Source organism: Erythrolamprus reginae, chromosome 6 (assembly GCF_031021105.1).
Source record: "Erythrolamprus reginae isolate rEryReg1 chromosome 6, rEryReg1.hap1, whole genome shotgun sequence".
NCBI lineage: Eukaryota > Metazoa > Chordata > Lepidosauria > Squamata > Dipsadidae > Erythrolamprus > Erythrolamprus reginae.
This window is the reverse complement of record NC_091955.1, coordinates 69,065,517-69,080,562: the sequence shown is the minus strand read 5'-3', so window position 1 is coordinate 69,080,562 and position 15,046 is coordinate 69,065,517. Positions and strand designations below refer to the sequence as shown.

The window sequence follows — 15,046 nt, the reverse complement described above, 5'->3', positions numbered from 1 at the left end:
AAATATACACTGCTCAAAAAAATAAAGGAAACACATCCTAGATCTGAATGAATGAAATATTCTCATTGAATACTTCGTTCTGTACGAAGTTGAATGTACTGACAACATGTGAAATTTATTGTCAATCAGTGTTGCTTCCTAAGTGGACAATTTGATTTCACAGAAGTTTGATTTACTTGGAGTTTTATTGTGTAGTTTAAGTGTTCCCTTTATTTTTTTGAGCAATATGTATTAATGTCAATGCTACAGACATTGTGAATACCATCTTCATTCACCAACTTATATTTCTTGCCAAAACAGTCACAGTCTTTGGTGCCTTGTAAATGCAAGTGGAAAAATGGATTGATTTAACTGGAGAAATAATAATTGGCATAGAAAGAGATAAATGCAAGATTTGATTTCAGCTATACACTGTACATATAACATATTACTGTTCTTTTGGCAACAATGATTCAATATATACATGATAATATCCATTCACTGAAACTTCCCTGCAGTTACAGTACATAATTCCTCTCAGAAGGAGCATGTTGATACTCTGCATGATAGCCATTTAATATTGAGGCCTTCCAAATTGGATGTGTAATTAATCTGCTGTAGCATTTTATACCCACCCAGAATTATGGATTTCTGTCAACACAAATCAGAAAGGATACAGTACTACTATCCTCCAGGTAAGTCATGTGTGATCACGCTTGCTGGAAATTCTGAGAAATGCTGTCCCAGCATTTGGAAAAGACTAGTGCATGGCACTGTAGCTTAGTGCTAGCAACCCTTGACAGAATGAATAGCAGAATAGCTCTGCTGTTAAGACCATTCTAAGTGGAAGAAACAGATAAGAACATAAGAAGAAACATGCTGAATCAGGCCAAAGCCCATTGAGTCCACCCAGTGACCCACCAATTGTGCATGGAGGATCTTGAGCAGAAGGAGAAGGCAAAACACCAACACTCCGCAGTCTGCATTGGTTGCCGATCAGTTTCCGGTCACAATTCAAAGGGTTGGTTATGACCTATAAAGCCCTTCTTGGCACCGGGCCAGATTATCTCAGGGACCGCCTTCTGCTGCACGAATCCCAGCGACCAGTTAGGTCCCGCAGAGTGGGCCTTCAGGTCCCGTCAACTAAACAATGTCGGTTGGCGGGGGCCAGGGGAAGAGCCTTCTCTGTGGCGGCCCCGACCCTCTGGAACCAACTCCACCCAGAAATTAGAATAGCCCCCACCCTCCTTGCCTTTCGTAAGCTCTCAAAACCCACCTCTGCCATCAGGCATGGGGGAATTAAGATAATCTTTCCCCCTAGGCTTCTACAATTTATGCATGGTATGTTTGTATGTATGATTGGTTTTATAACAAGGTTTTTTAGCTGTTGTAGTATTGGATTTTTACATTCTGTTTTTTGTCACTGTTGTTAGCCGCCCCGAGTCCACGGAGAGGGGCGGCATACAAATCCAATAAATAAATAAATAAAATAAATAAATAAAACCCTCCCTTTCCCTTGACCCCCAACAAATGGTACCCAAGGGAATCCTGCCTGCCTCAACCAACATAGGGGGAGGCACTTGGACATCTATTTCAATAACCACTTGGCATCCATGAATCTGTCTAATCCTGCCTTGAAGTTATCCAGGTTGACAGCTGTCATGACCTCTTCTGGAAGTGAATTCTATAAACCAACGACCCTCTGGGTGAAGAAATATCTCCCTTGATTTGTCCTCACTTTCTTACCTATGAGCTTTAGGGAGTGCCCCCTTGTCCTAGTATTGTGTGATAGAGAAAATAATTTTTCTCTATCCACCTTTTCTATCCCATGCATGATTTTATACACTTCAATCAAGTCACCTCAAGATAGTTTTAGATATTCCTCTGGCTAGGATGGATCTCTTTTTCTGAGTTGCTTACCGCAATGCATTTCATCCGATTGATCCTTGCAATCAGGGACCGAGTCACATTGAGGGTTGGGCTTCTTCACACAGGTCCCGTCAGCACATTGATAAGTGTAAAGTCCACAAGGGATCCCTGCAAAGATATATTAAATGGTGGAAAGAGAATATGGTTTTATTTTTTTCATGTGTTGCACTTAGAAACATAGAAACATAGAAGACTGACGGCAGAAAAAGACCTCATGGTCCATCTAGTCTGCCATTATACTATTTCCTGTGTTTTATCTTAGGATGGATATATGTTTATCCCAGGCATGTTTAAATTCAGTTACTGTGGATTTACCAACCACGTCTGCTGGAAGTTTGTTCCAAGGATCTACTACTCTTTCAGTGAAATAATATTTCCTCACGTTGCTTTTGATCTTTCCCCCAACTAACTTCAGATTGTGTCCCCTTGTTCTTGTGTTCACTTTCCTATTAAAAACACTTCCCTGCTGAACCTTATTTAACCCTATAACATATTTAAATGTTTCAATCATGTCCCCCCTTTTCCTTCTGTCCTCCAGACTCTACAGATTGAGTTCATTAAGTCTTTCCTGATACGTTTTATGCTTAAGACCTTCCACCATTCTTCTAGCCCGTCTTTGGACCCGTTCAATTTGATCAATATCTTTTTGTAGGTGAGGTCTCCAGAACTGAACACAGTATTCCAAATGTGGTCTCACCAGCGCTCTATATAAGGGGATCACAATCTCCCTCTTCCTGCTTGTTATACCTCTAGCTATGCAGCCAAGCATCCTACTTGCTTTTCCTACTGCCCAACCACACTGCACACTTAGTGCAGCCCTGCAATTTTCTTCACAGGGTAGATAATTGGTGACCTTCCATATGTGCATGAATTACCATGTCCAGAAATGTTAGCAATTAACCAGGTTGGTTGGGAGTTAGAACTTGGCAGTGTCGCTGGGTCCACAAATTACCTTCCAGCTGCACTTGATTACAGTCATGAAGCTCAGTCTCAAAGGTGTGATAATGGTGAATAGAAAGGGACAATCACAACATCAGTGCCCATTGCTTTTATATTAAGGAACAGTTTGTACTCTGGAAATAAAAGCTACAAGCAAGGCAAGCTAGACTGGTTTGGAATGCAGATGGGATCGTATGGAAGGAGTCACTTGGGTCACCAAGTCCAATCTTCAGGAATCCAGATCAAGATGGTAGAGCCTCTGCTTGAATCAAACCCCCCCCCAACATTTTGCTTCCTGCGTTCTAGAATAAGAAAAAGCAGGTCTTGATCTTCACTCAAGTGGTTTCCTTTCAGGCTTTACAAGAATGTGGTGCACAAAATAGGGAAACCACAGGGGATCTGATTGGTTCAGAATAGAGTGGAATGATTGGCTTTTTGCAGGAGCATTACATGATTTCAGTTCTCCTTAACTACTATTGCAAGAGCTTTTTCACAACTGCCATTACCACTGCACTGCATGTATGTATGTATATATGTAGTGGGTCCTAAATTAGTTTGCTACCAGTTGTTACACACACGTTTGCATGTGATGCTTCTGCATATGTGTAGAAGCATCCCAGGTGGGTGGGTTGGGGGAGTCTCTTGCCACCGCCACTACCGATTCACAGAACCAGGCCGAACCAGGAGCAATCCTGTATATATAAAACACCAGCCTGAAGATGACGAGTGGGACATCATCGAAACGTCGCCAAGATTCTATCAATCTTTATTTTATTTATTTATTTATTACTTAGATTTGTATGCCGCCCCTCTCCGAAGAATCTTACACAGGAAAAGACCCAAATACGCCAAGACCTATACCCATGAAAATCTATATAATGTGTGTGTGCATGTGTGGTGTATTTCATTATTTCATCTATCTATCTATCTATCTATCTATCTATCTATCTATCTATCTATCTATCTATCTATCTATCATCTATCTATCTATCTATCTATCTATCTATCTATCTATCATCTACCTATCTATCATCTATCTATCATCTACCTACCTACCTACCTACCTACCTACCTACCTATCTATCTATCTATCTATCTATCTATCTATCTATCTATCTATCTATCTATGGATATATGAAATATAATTCATTTACATGAATTCATTTACATGAATCCCCAATCTAGTGTCTTCCAGATGTGTAAACCTTCTTGTCTGAATACTATAGCAATAGTTCTGGTCTTATATACTGCTTCACAGTGCTTTATGGCCCTCTGTAAGCAGTTTATAGGATCAGCATATTAGCCCCAGCAATCTGGGTCCTCATTTTATCAACCTTGGAAGGACAGAAGACTGAGCCAACCTTGAGCCAGTCAAGATCAAACTGCTGGTCATTGGCAGAGTTATCCCACAATCCCCCGGGCCTATACAATTTGTGTATGTATGTCTGCTTAATAATGGGTTTTTAAAAATATTTTAAATAGTAAATTATTAGATTTGTCATGAACTGTTTTATTGTGTTGTGAGCCGCCCTGAGTCTACGGAGAGGGGCGGCATACAAATCTAATAAATAAATAAATAAATAAATACATACATACATACATACATACATACATACATACATACATACATACAGCACAATAGCCACTGCGGCTCCATGGCTCCATCTCAGTTAACATGACTTCTGAGGATAGCAGGTTTTTGGAAAGTTTCTTTAATAGATGTTCTGGATTCTATATACAGTACCTTCATTGCATTGCTCCTCGTCACTCCCATTGATGCAATCCAGATTCTTATCACAGAGCTTGGAGAACTCGATGCACATGCTGTCTTCTTGACATTGAAATTTTGCAGGGCAGACTAGCAAATTGCAAAGCATGAAGAAAAGAAGGAAGAAAAGTCAGGAGGCAGAAGAGCAACAGGGATTAAAAAGTGTAATGATACAGATGGCACCCAATACTCAATGTATTTCCTTGTGTCTTTTTGTGTTGGAGGCTTTTGCCTTTATGTTGTTTTTAATATAACGTGAATTTTCACTGGCCATCCAGGATAACACTGCTTTTGAAATTCAGCCAACTGAACTTTATATGAAAATATACATTTACATTTGCTGTTTTGCAGCAACTACACGTCAGCTCGCATTCAACTAACTACTGTCCCAAGACACAAACACAGACACAAGAGCTTACAAAACATTTGTCAGGCCAATCCTAGAATACAGCTCACCTGCATTGCTTATCTGACATCAACACAATTGAGAGAGTCTAGAAATATTTTACAAGAAGAGTCCTTCACACCTCACAACAAACTACCTTACTCCGCCAGACTTGAAATTCTTCGATTAGACAATTTACAACTCCGTCGTCTCCATTCTGACTTAATTATAGTTCATAAAATCATATACCAAAACATCCTACCTGTTACTTCACCTTCAACCGTAACAATACCCGGGCACATAATAAATTTAAACTAAATGTCAACCGCTCCAAACTAGACTGCAAAAAATACGACTTCAGCAATAGAGTTGTCAACACCTGGAATGCACTATCTGACTCTGTGGTTTCTACTCCAAACCCCGAAAACTTTAAACTTAGACTATCTACAATTGACTTCTCCCCTTTTCTAAGAGGTCTGTAAGGCTACCATCCCTGTCTTACTGTTCCTTTGTCTTCTATCATTACTTTTTGTCATTACTTAGCTAATGTTTTATTTGTACAAATTACCATCTTATAATTGTTTGACAAACATCTATAAAAAAAAATAAATGCAATCATACACAGAGAAAACATATAAGCAATAAATGTTTCCTATAACTTAGTCTCCTCTTTGGATATGTTTTTTTTTTAAGAAAAGAAAAAAAGCAAGCTAGAATGTGATTCTTTGAGAGTCAAATCAAACCAGCAATGAGGTTGATCAATCCATGTTGTAAGATAATGTGTTTTTTAAAAATTGTACATTTGAGTGTATGTGAAAATGTATGTTTACACTTCCATGTCCAGGTTCTGCCAGCACGGTTTCATAGTTAAATAACACAGCAGTTCATGAATGTGACATCTATTTCTTAATTTATAGACCTCCTTTCCCATAGGACAGTGATGGCGAACCTTTTTTTCCTCGGGTGCCGAAAGAGTGTGGGCAGGTGCTATCGTGCATGCGTGAGTGCCCACACCCATAATTCAATGCCTGGGGAGGGTGAAAATAGCTTCCCGAGTCCTTGGAGAGAGGCGGCATACAAATCTAATAAATTATTATTATTATTATTATTATTATTATTATTATTATTTATTATTATTATTATATCCCCCAGAGGGCCTCTGGAGGCCAGAAATGGCCTGTTTCCCAACTTCTGGTGGGCTCAGTAAGCTCGTGTTTCGCCCTCCCCAGGCTCCAAAGGCTTCCCTGGAACCAGGGAGGGTAAAAACGCCGTCCCCCATCCCTCAGAGGCTCTCTGGAAGCCAAAAACACCCTGCCAGAGTCTGTGAGCCAAAAATCAGCTGACTCTGGCACACCCATGCATGTTGGAGCTGAGATAGGGCAACAGCTCATGTACCAGCACATATGGCTCCACATTTATTTATTTTATTTATTTATTTATTATTAGAGTTGAAAGGGACCTTACAGGTCATCAAGTTCAACCCCCTGCCGGAGCAGGAAATCCTATAGCACCCCAGCCAAATGGCAGTCCAATCTCCTCTTGAAAATGTCCAAAGTTGGGAAGTCCACAACCTCCGCTGGCAGGCCGTTCCACTGGCTGATCGCTCTCACTGTCAGGAAATTCTTTCTTATCTCCAGGTTGAATCTTTCCTTGGTCAGTTTCCAACTGTTGTTCCTCGTCCGGCCCTCTGGTGCCCTGGAAAACAGTGTGTCCCCCTCCTCTCCGTGGCAACCCCTTAAGTACCTGTATACAGCTATCATGTCCCCCCTAGCCCTTCTTTTTACTAGACGATCCATGCCCAGTTCCCGCAACCTTTCCTGGTCTCTAGTCCCCTTATCATTTTAGTTGCTCTTTTCTGCACCCTCTCTAGAGTCTCTATATCTTTTTTGAAGTGTGGTGACCAGAACTGGAGGCAATACTCCAGGTGCGGTCTGACCAGGGCCTTATAGAGTGGTATTATTACCTCTCTGGTCTTGGGGTTTGCCATCATTGTCATAGGAGATTGTTGTTTCTAATTGTTTCTCACCAATGGCTGCATCATAAGAACTTCAGGTGATTCTGAAAGCACAATGTTCAATATGTTTTGGAGAAGCTGACTCATAGATGGGAATAAACACTACTGTGAGAAAATTACATGTCACCTGCAGAGATCTTCTTGATCGAAAAGGATGATTATTTACTAACAAAAGTCACGTACGATGTGAAGACAAGCGAGGGAAATGATAAAGCATGGCTCACCACAGTTTCTCTCATCTAGTCCATTGGGGCAGTCTTCAATCCCATCACAAGCTGGCACACATAAACCATTCACAAGGCAAAGGAATTCTCTGGGGCATGCTTTATTTTATTTTTAAAAAAAAAGGAAAATAAAGTTGAATATCAATTGGCTTTTAGTGCATTTTCAAAAATCAGTCCAAATATTAAAATGTGCTGTGCTTCCAATCTACTTCTAATTCCAAATGACATTGAATCTCTAACATAATTTTGAAATTCTGAGAAGGAAAGATTTTCCTCTGTCAACAATAAATGATTATTATCCTTTCTAATCATGATTATTATGAGTCCTTCGGGTTTGGGCGGCATAGAAGTCGAATTAAATAAATAAAGAATAAATAAATAAATTATCAATATGGTGCTAAATCCAGAAAAGTATTTTAATCCATGTAGTATAACCTGTAAAATTAGGAACTAGGAAACTCACTTTTAGAAGAGTGAGTGATGATGTGACTGTGTGTTTGTGTGTGTGTGTGTGTGTGTGTGTGCGAGTGAGCAGACGTGCTTTCAGCATAGTCTTGTGCATTTCCTGGTAATTACTTAGACTAGACCCTGCTATTTTCTTGGTAAGAATTCCAGAAACTGTTCTTAGAGCTGAAGCTAAAAGGGAAGAACTGGCCAACAATATCTAGTTGTTTCTGTGCTTAAGGTGGAGGAAGAGGGGCGGCATACAAATCTAATAAATAATAATAACTAAAACTTATTGTCTTTTGGCTTCTAGCCTGGCACCAGCCTTTAATACTGTACTAAAACTCAGACATTAACACCCTTGAAAATGTCCAAAGATACTTCACCAGAAGAGCCCTTCACTCCTCCACTCGAAACAGAATACCCTACGAGACTAGACTTTCAATCCTGGGCCTAGAAAGCCTAGAACTAAGACGCCTTAAACATTATTTAAGTATTGCCCACAAGATCATATGCTGCAACGTCCTGCCTGTTGGCGACTACTTCAGCTTCAACCACAACAACACAAGAACACACAACAGATTTAAACTTAATATTAACCGCTCCAAACTTGACTGTAAAAAATAGGACTTCTGTAACCGAGTTGTCGAAGTGTGGAACTCATTACCGGGCTCCGTAGTGTCATCCCCAAACCCCCAACACTTTACCCTTAGATTATCTACGGTTGACCTATCCAGATTCCTAAGAGGTCAGTAAGGGGCGAGTACAAGTACACTAGAGTGCCTTCCGTCCCTTGTCCTATTGCCCTCCTATATCTCCTATTCCTTTCTTCTATTCCTATATCTCTTCTTCTATTCTTTCATTGATAAGTTCTATTACTATATCTTCTTTTCTATTCTTTCATAGATATATTTTACTATGAGTATCTCCTCTATAACCTTCATCATGTATTTTACTATATATATATAGTAAAATATATATATGTGTGTGAATGATGAGGCAGCAGCCATCTCGATCACCGGAACATAGAAACTTTAATAAAACCACTTAGCTTTCGTTAGCGTGCTGCTAACTTCGTCAGAGTTTTAAAATGCCGTGGGAGACAAACATCTTTATAAAGCATTACTCAGTCTGCTCATTGCCCGCGTCACGGGGCCACACCCTTCCCTCCCCCCTGCGGTAAGCCTAATTGTGGGCTTAATCATGCTGGCTGAAGGGAGATCTACCTCTTTTGCTCGTGTTTCTTGCCTTTTTCCCTCCCCAAGGGAGGGGGTGGAATTGTGAGGCTTAATCCTGCTGGCTGTAGGGAGACCTGCCGCTTTTACTCGTGTCTGTTGCCTTTTTCCCTCCCCAAGGGAGGGGGTGGAGTTGTGAGGCAATGCTTCGGAGGTATTTGGTATTCCTTTCTTCCCCCCATTGTCGTTGTTACTTTTTATAATGGTACATGTCTGCTCTTGCAATTTTTTTACCCATGTCCTCATCCTAGGTCTACACTGTTCTAATCCCCCCTTGTCCTCTATGTTAGACACCCCACCCTCATTTGGCTGGTTTCTATGTCTGGCCTGGGGAATTCTGCTGGGGGCTGTGTCCAATCTTAATGACCCATCTCCTTTAACTATATTCTGTATGTGTATGTCTGTATGTCTCCTAGTCTCCCTTAATTTTAAAATTCCAGCTAAAAAAACATTTGACATATATATATATATATATATATATATATATATATATATATATATATATATATACACCCACCCACTAAAACTCTCGTTGTGTATTGGACAAAATAAATAAATAAATAAATAAAAATAAATAAGCTAGCCAGCCCAAGCAGCAAGGATAGTAAGGTGGAAGGATAGTAAGGTGGGAACAGTGTGGACATCTAGTAGGATCCTACATTTAGTAGGCGTTAAGATGAAGCCTGGCTTTTTATTTATTTGGATTTCTAGGCTGACCTTCTCCAGCGGACTCGGGGCGGCTTACAAGATAAAATTGGATACAAAATACAAAATTTGTGAATTTGGTACTTTGAATTGGAAAAAAAAATCAGGTAATATTTTGCTCTCTTCTGTGATGGCCATTGAGCTCTGACAGTTTGCAATGGCTGATACTATGACTGTGACTGGATGAATTTGGTTGAAAACCCCAGGCAATAAAAACCATTCAACCAAATTCATCCAGTCACAGTCATAGTATCAGCCATTGCAAACTGTCAGAGCTCAATGGCCATCACAGAAGAGAGCAAAATAGTACCAACTTAGAAACATAGAAACATAGAAGACTGACGGCAGAAAAAGACCTCATGGTCCATCTAGTCTGCCCTTATACTATTTCCTGTATTTTGTCTTAGGATGGATATATGTTTATCCCAGGCATGTTTAAATTCAGTTACTGTGGATTTACCAACCACGTCTGCTGGAAGTTTGTTCCAAGCATCTACTACTCCTTCAGTGAAATAATATTTTCTCACGTTGCTTTTGATCTTTCCCCCAACTAACTTCAGATTGTGTGGTAAAAGTGCTATGCTTTTAAGAAGCAGACATTAGTTTGTGTGGATGGTACCAGAAAACAGCAGGAACACCCCCTTTGTGATAGATCTGGCAGCAAGGTGAGGCAGAAGTCCAGATCCATAGCAGAATATTGAAAACCTGCAAATGTAGTGCTGATCATGCAAAAGACACCATTCTAGGCCATTTAGGGAAATGTCCCCTGCAATTAAATAATATTGATGTTCTGCTGTAAAGCATCCAGTTCCCCATTAGTCTGAATCAGGTTTGGCCCTTGATTCATGTGCAGTCACAATGGCAACATCCATAACAAGGCATGCATTGATTTTCCCATAAGTTTCCGGTTAGCTGAACCTCATGTTTTAGAGATTACTATATATACTCACGGTCTGACTGATTATATAGACTGTAAGCAGCCCACACTCCAGGCCCTGTTAGGGAAATCTGAGAAGTAAAGTTGATGGTGACACCAGCTCTAGACATCACAGGTATTCTTTCAGCATAAGCTTGCAAAATCGGCAGACCACAGAATCTAGATTTTTTCAAAAAAACACACAAAACACTAGGGCTATAAATCACAATCAACCATCTTGCCTTTGAAAACACCAGGGGTATAGGAAGAAAGATGCCATGAAGTTTAGGGAGCAAGAAAAGGTCAAAATCATCTTCTTCTGGATCCTTTCCAATAGCCAGATTTGTTGGTAATGAAGACAGCAACTGTGAGACATTTGCCATTGTAAAATTATCTACAATTCCCCCCAGTACATAATATTAAAATAAGTTGCTGTCTTCCAGGATCAGCTATTTAGTTTATACAACCTGATATTGGCATTAGTTGTGGTGACAATCAGAATACTAGAATGCAAGTTGATAAGTAATTATTTACCCACATAGTATGCATTCTTGTATATAGTAGGATGTGTTGCTTTATCAATGGTTTTGAATTAATTGTACAATTTTGAAATATCCATATTTCTATATATTTTGGGCTTCTCCAAACTACAGTGATCCCTCGATTAGCGCGGGGGTTACGTTCCAAGACCTCCCGCGCTAATCGATTTCCACGTTATAGTGGTGCGGAAGTAAAAAACACCATCTGCGCATGCGTGCCATTTTTTTTCATGGCCGCACATGCGCAGATGGTGGAGTTTGCGTGTGGGCGGCGGGGAAGACCAAGGGAAGGTTCCTTCGGCCGCCCAACAACTGATCTGCTCCGCAGCGCGGAAGCAGCGAGGAGCCGAAGATGGGGTTTCCCCGTTGCCCAGGCAAAGGGGAAACCCCATCTTCGGCTCCTCGCTGCTGCCGCGCTGCGGAGCGGATCAGGTGTTGGGCGGCTGAAGGAACCTTCCCTTGGTCTTCCCGCCGCCCAGGCAAAGGGGAAACCCCAAGATCGCTTGCCGCTTGCCGTATTGCAGCTTGGAGCCTTGCTTCGCCTCCTTCGCTGCAATACGGCAAGCGGCAAGCGATCTTGGGGTTTCCCCTTTGCCTGGGCGGCGCTGGGGCCATGCGGAGCTGCTCATCTAGGGGGGCGTGGACCGGCAAGGTGCCCTCCGCTCTCTCTCTTTCTCTCCCTGTTACCGGTGTGGTATAAGAGAGAGAAAGAGAGAGAAAGGAGGGCGACTTGCCAGTCCACGCCCCCCTGGATGAGCAGCCCCGCATGGCCCCAGCGCCGGACTCCGCCGTTGCCTCCGCCCTTGTTTGGCTCTGCAGCTGAGAGGCCACGTCCACCCCCTCCTCGGTGTCCCCGGCACCCAGCGTCCCCACGCCGCCTCCACCTCCCGGTAATGCGCCCGACCTCTGCCTCTCTCTTTCTCTCTCATATACCACGCCGGCAACAGGGAGAGAAAGAGAGAGAGAACTAGCGCGGACTTATTTTTTAATTAATATTTTTTGAAAAACCGCGTTGCAGCGTTTCGCGCTAATCGAGACCGTGCTAATCGAGGGATCACTGTATTGGGATGCTTTGAAATGGATAGTGTATAATTTGTCATACAAGGAGGAGGCAGTTAGGATCTGGATGGATGCTAACAGACTCAAACTCAATCCCGACAAGATGGAGTGGCTGTGGGGTCTACCTCCTGTTCTGCCGGGCTCTCTGATAGGAGCCTCCCAAAAATTCAAGGGTACAAATTTCAGACACACACACGTTTGAAAATTCAAAACAATGTTCTTTCCCACAAAATTCAAAATGAACAAAGCACTCTTTTTGTATTGCAAAGAGCACTCTTCCCAAAACAACCGGGTAGTCTGTACAATTTCCCTTAAGCAGTCATTAAGTACTTAGCTAGCAGCTGTGAAGGAACTTCACACCCCTTCTTCTTCCAACGAAGTGAGACACACACACACAGAGAGAGATTGCTCTGCTTTGGTTTCAAAGGTGTGAAAAAGCAACAAAGTCCAGCAACACAAGATTCCTGACGAACTCCAATCAGATATTCTTCCACAACGGCCAAACCCACATGCTGCTATTTATAGCAGCAGCCCTAATTACTGGAGCCCCACCCAAACACAGGTGGCCTCCCTTATTTCCTGTAATATGTTCTTACTTGGTCTCTTCTACGCATAATTCTGTGCTTGCGTGGGTCCAAAACGTCATCATCTGAATCAACAGAAGATAAGGGAGAGTGACTGCCTGGGCTGTGTGCCAAGCCCTCCTCTGCCGAGTCACTCCCACCTTCTTCTTCGTCCGAGGAAACTAAACTCTGAACTGATGATGTCAGCAATAACACAGGCCTGTGACATGCTGAATTTTTCCTTGCATCCACCTCCCCATTCCCTGGGCAGGAGCTGGGCCAGAGACAACCACAACACCTCCCAAGGACATTTCCATCTGTCCGTCATTATCTTGGGGGGGGGGACTTTTGACCCCCTCAGAGAAGGTCCGCAACTTGGGTGTAATAACTGGAACTTCACGTATATAACAGGCCATTTATTAAGGAACACTTGCCAGAACAGGCAGACACACGCTTAAAAGGTTACAGGAACACACAGCACTTTATACATAGAGCAGGCTGAGGAACTAGCCAATACACACCAAGTATAATCTCCCGCTTGCACTGTTACTGTGTATACGCGGCCAATCAGCACCTTGGAGAAGGCGCCAATAGCCGCGGCTTTCCAGCCGGCCGGTTGTCAAGCAGATATTACATTGGGCATCCTCCTCGATCCACAGCTGACCCTGGAACATCATTTGTCAGCTGTGGGCGAGGGGGGCGTTTGCCCAGGTTCACCTTGTGTGCCAGTTGCGGCCCTACCTGGACAAGGAGTCTCTACTCACAGTCACTCAGGCCCTTATCACCTCGAGGTTCGACTACTGCAATGCTCTCTACATGGGGCTACCTTTGAAGAGTGTTCAGAAACTACAATTTGTGCAGAATGCAGCCGTGCGAGCAGTCGTGGGCTTGCCCAGACATGCACATATTTCTCCAACACTCTACGGTCTGCACTGGCTGCCAATTGGTTTCTAGACTCAAAGTGTTGGTTATAATCTATAAAACCCTACATGGCATGGGACCAGACTACTTACAGGACTGCCTTCTGTTGCATGGATCCCAGTGACCGGTTAGGTCCCACAGATTCGGCCTTGTACAGGTCCTGTCAACTAGACAATGTCGCTTGGTGGGACCTAGGGAAAGAGCCTTCTCTGTGGGAGCCCCGGCCTTCTGGAATCAGCTCCCCCCCAGAGATTCATGTTGCCCCCACCCTCCTCGCCTTCCGTAAGTGTCTAAAGACTCATTTATGCTGCCAGGCTTGGGGTCATTAGATTCTACCCCCTGGCCAATGAACGTATATTGGCCTGGCTTGAATGGATTTGTGTGTATGTTAATAGTAATCTTAATTTTAATTTTAATTAATTATAGCTCAATGTATACTGTTTTTATATGCTGTAAGCCACCCTGAGAGGGCATGGCATATAAAGAGGGGGGACATATAAATTTAATAAGTAAATAAACAAACACACACACCCCACAGACACACACAGCCAGTGGTGGGATTCAAAAATTTTACTACAGGTTTTGTGGGCGTGGCTTGGTAGATATGGCATGTCTTAATGGGTGTGGCCGGGGAAGGCTACTGTAAAATCTCTATTCTCCAGGTGAAGATTACTGCAAAATCCCCATTTCCTCCCAATCAGCTGGGATTTGGGAGGCAGAGAATAGATGGGGTAGATAGATAGAATAGATAGTCAGAAGTGGTATTTACCAGTTCTCTGAACTACTCAAAATTTCTACTATCTGTTCCACTACTGGTCACAACCTGCTGAATCCCACCTCTGCCCCCAGCCTCAAAAATAAAATATATTCTGGGTTCCTCAAGGCCTTATTTTAAAAATGAGGAAGAGGGTTATAAACCATGGCAGCAGAAAAAAGGCTCACCTGATGGAAAGTATAATGTTGAAAAAGTGGAGGAAATAAATTACAAACCTGAGACCGAATTCAAACTTTGAATTCTTTTTTAAACTGAGCCAGTTTAAGTAATGTAGCTATATAGGAAGAAAACTATCCAACTGCCATCGGGGACGGGGTTGTATCTTGTTTTTCAATATCTTTAAGGCAAATCACTTTTTCTTTTAAAAAATGAATTATTACCAGAAATTTAGCAAGTGCAATTTTCCTTAGCATTGAGGATAATAGCAAAAATGGAAACTTGTATATTCTGACTATCTGTCCATCATGCGGTTGTTAAATGCACAGAGCCTCAAGAACTCAATGCACTGAAGATACGAAGCAGCAGAAGTAGATAAAGAAATCATTTCTCAAGAGTCACATCCTTGAGTGATGGATAGCAGAGATGAAGGAAAACTCAGTCTGAAACATAATTCCAAGTCATTTAACAATGAGCTGGGGTATTCAGGAAGAG

At 42.2% G+C, this 15,046-nt stretch overlaps 2 protein-coding genes across 3 annotated transcripts in view; one reads left to right on the top strand and one right to left on the bottom strand.

Annotated features, from left to right (window-relative positions):
* KCTD17 (potassium channel tetramerization domain containing 17) overlaps positions 1-15,046 on the top strand; it is a 227,519-nt gene that overhangs the window by 64,810 nt on the left and 147,663 nt on the right. The window lies entirely within an intron of this gene.
* Positions 1-15,046, bottom strand: part of TMPRSS6 (transmembrane serine protease 6) — a 56,334-nt gene that overhangs the window by 11,418 nt on the left and 29,870 nt on the right. For both annotated transcript variants that reach the window (XM_070756183.1, XM_070756184.1), the window contains 4 exons: positions 10,573-10,718; positions 7,239-7,337; positions 4,592-4,705; positions 1,900-2,016 (listed from right to left, as the gene is read on the bottom strand). In XM_070756183.1, the coding sequence (XP_070612284.1) occupies positions 1,900-2,016; positions 4,592-4,705; positions 7,239-7,337; positions 10,573-10,718 (476 nt within the window). The remainder of the gene's footprint in view (positions 1-1,899; positions 2,017-4,591; positions 4,706-7,238; positions 7,338-10,572; positions 10,719-15,046) is intronic.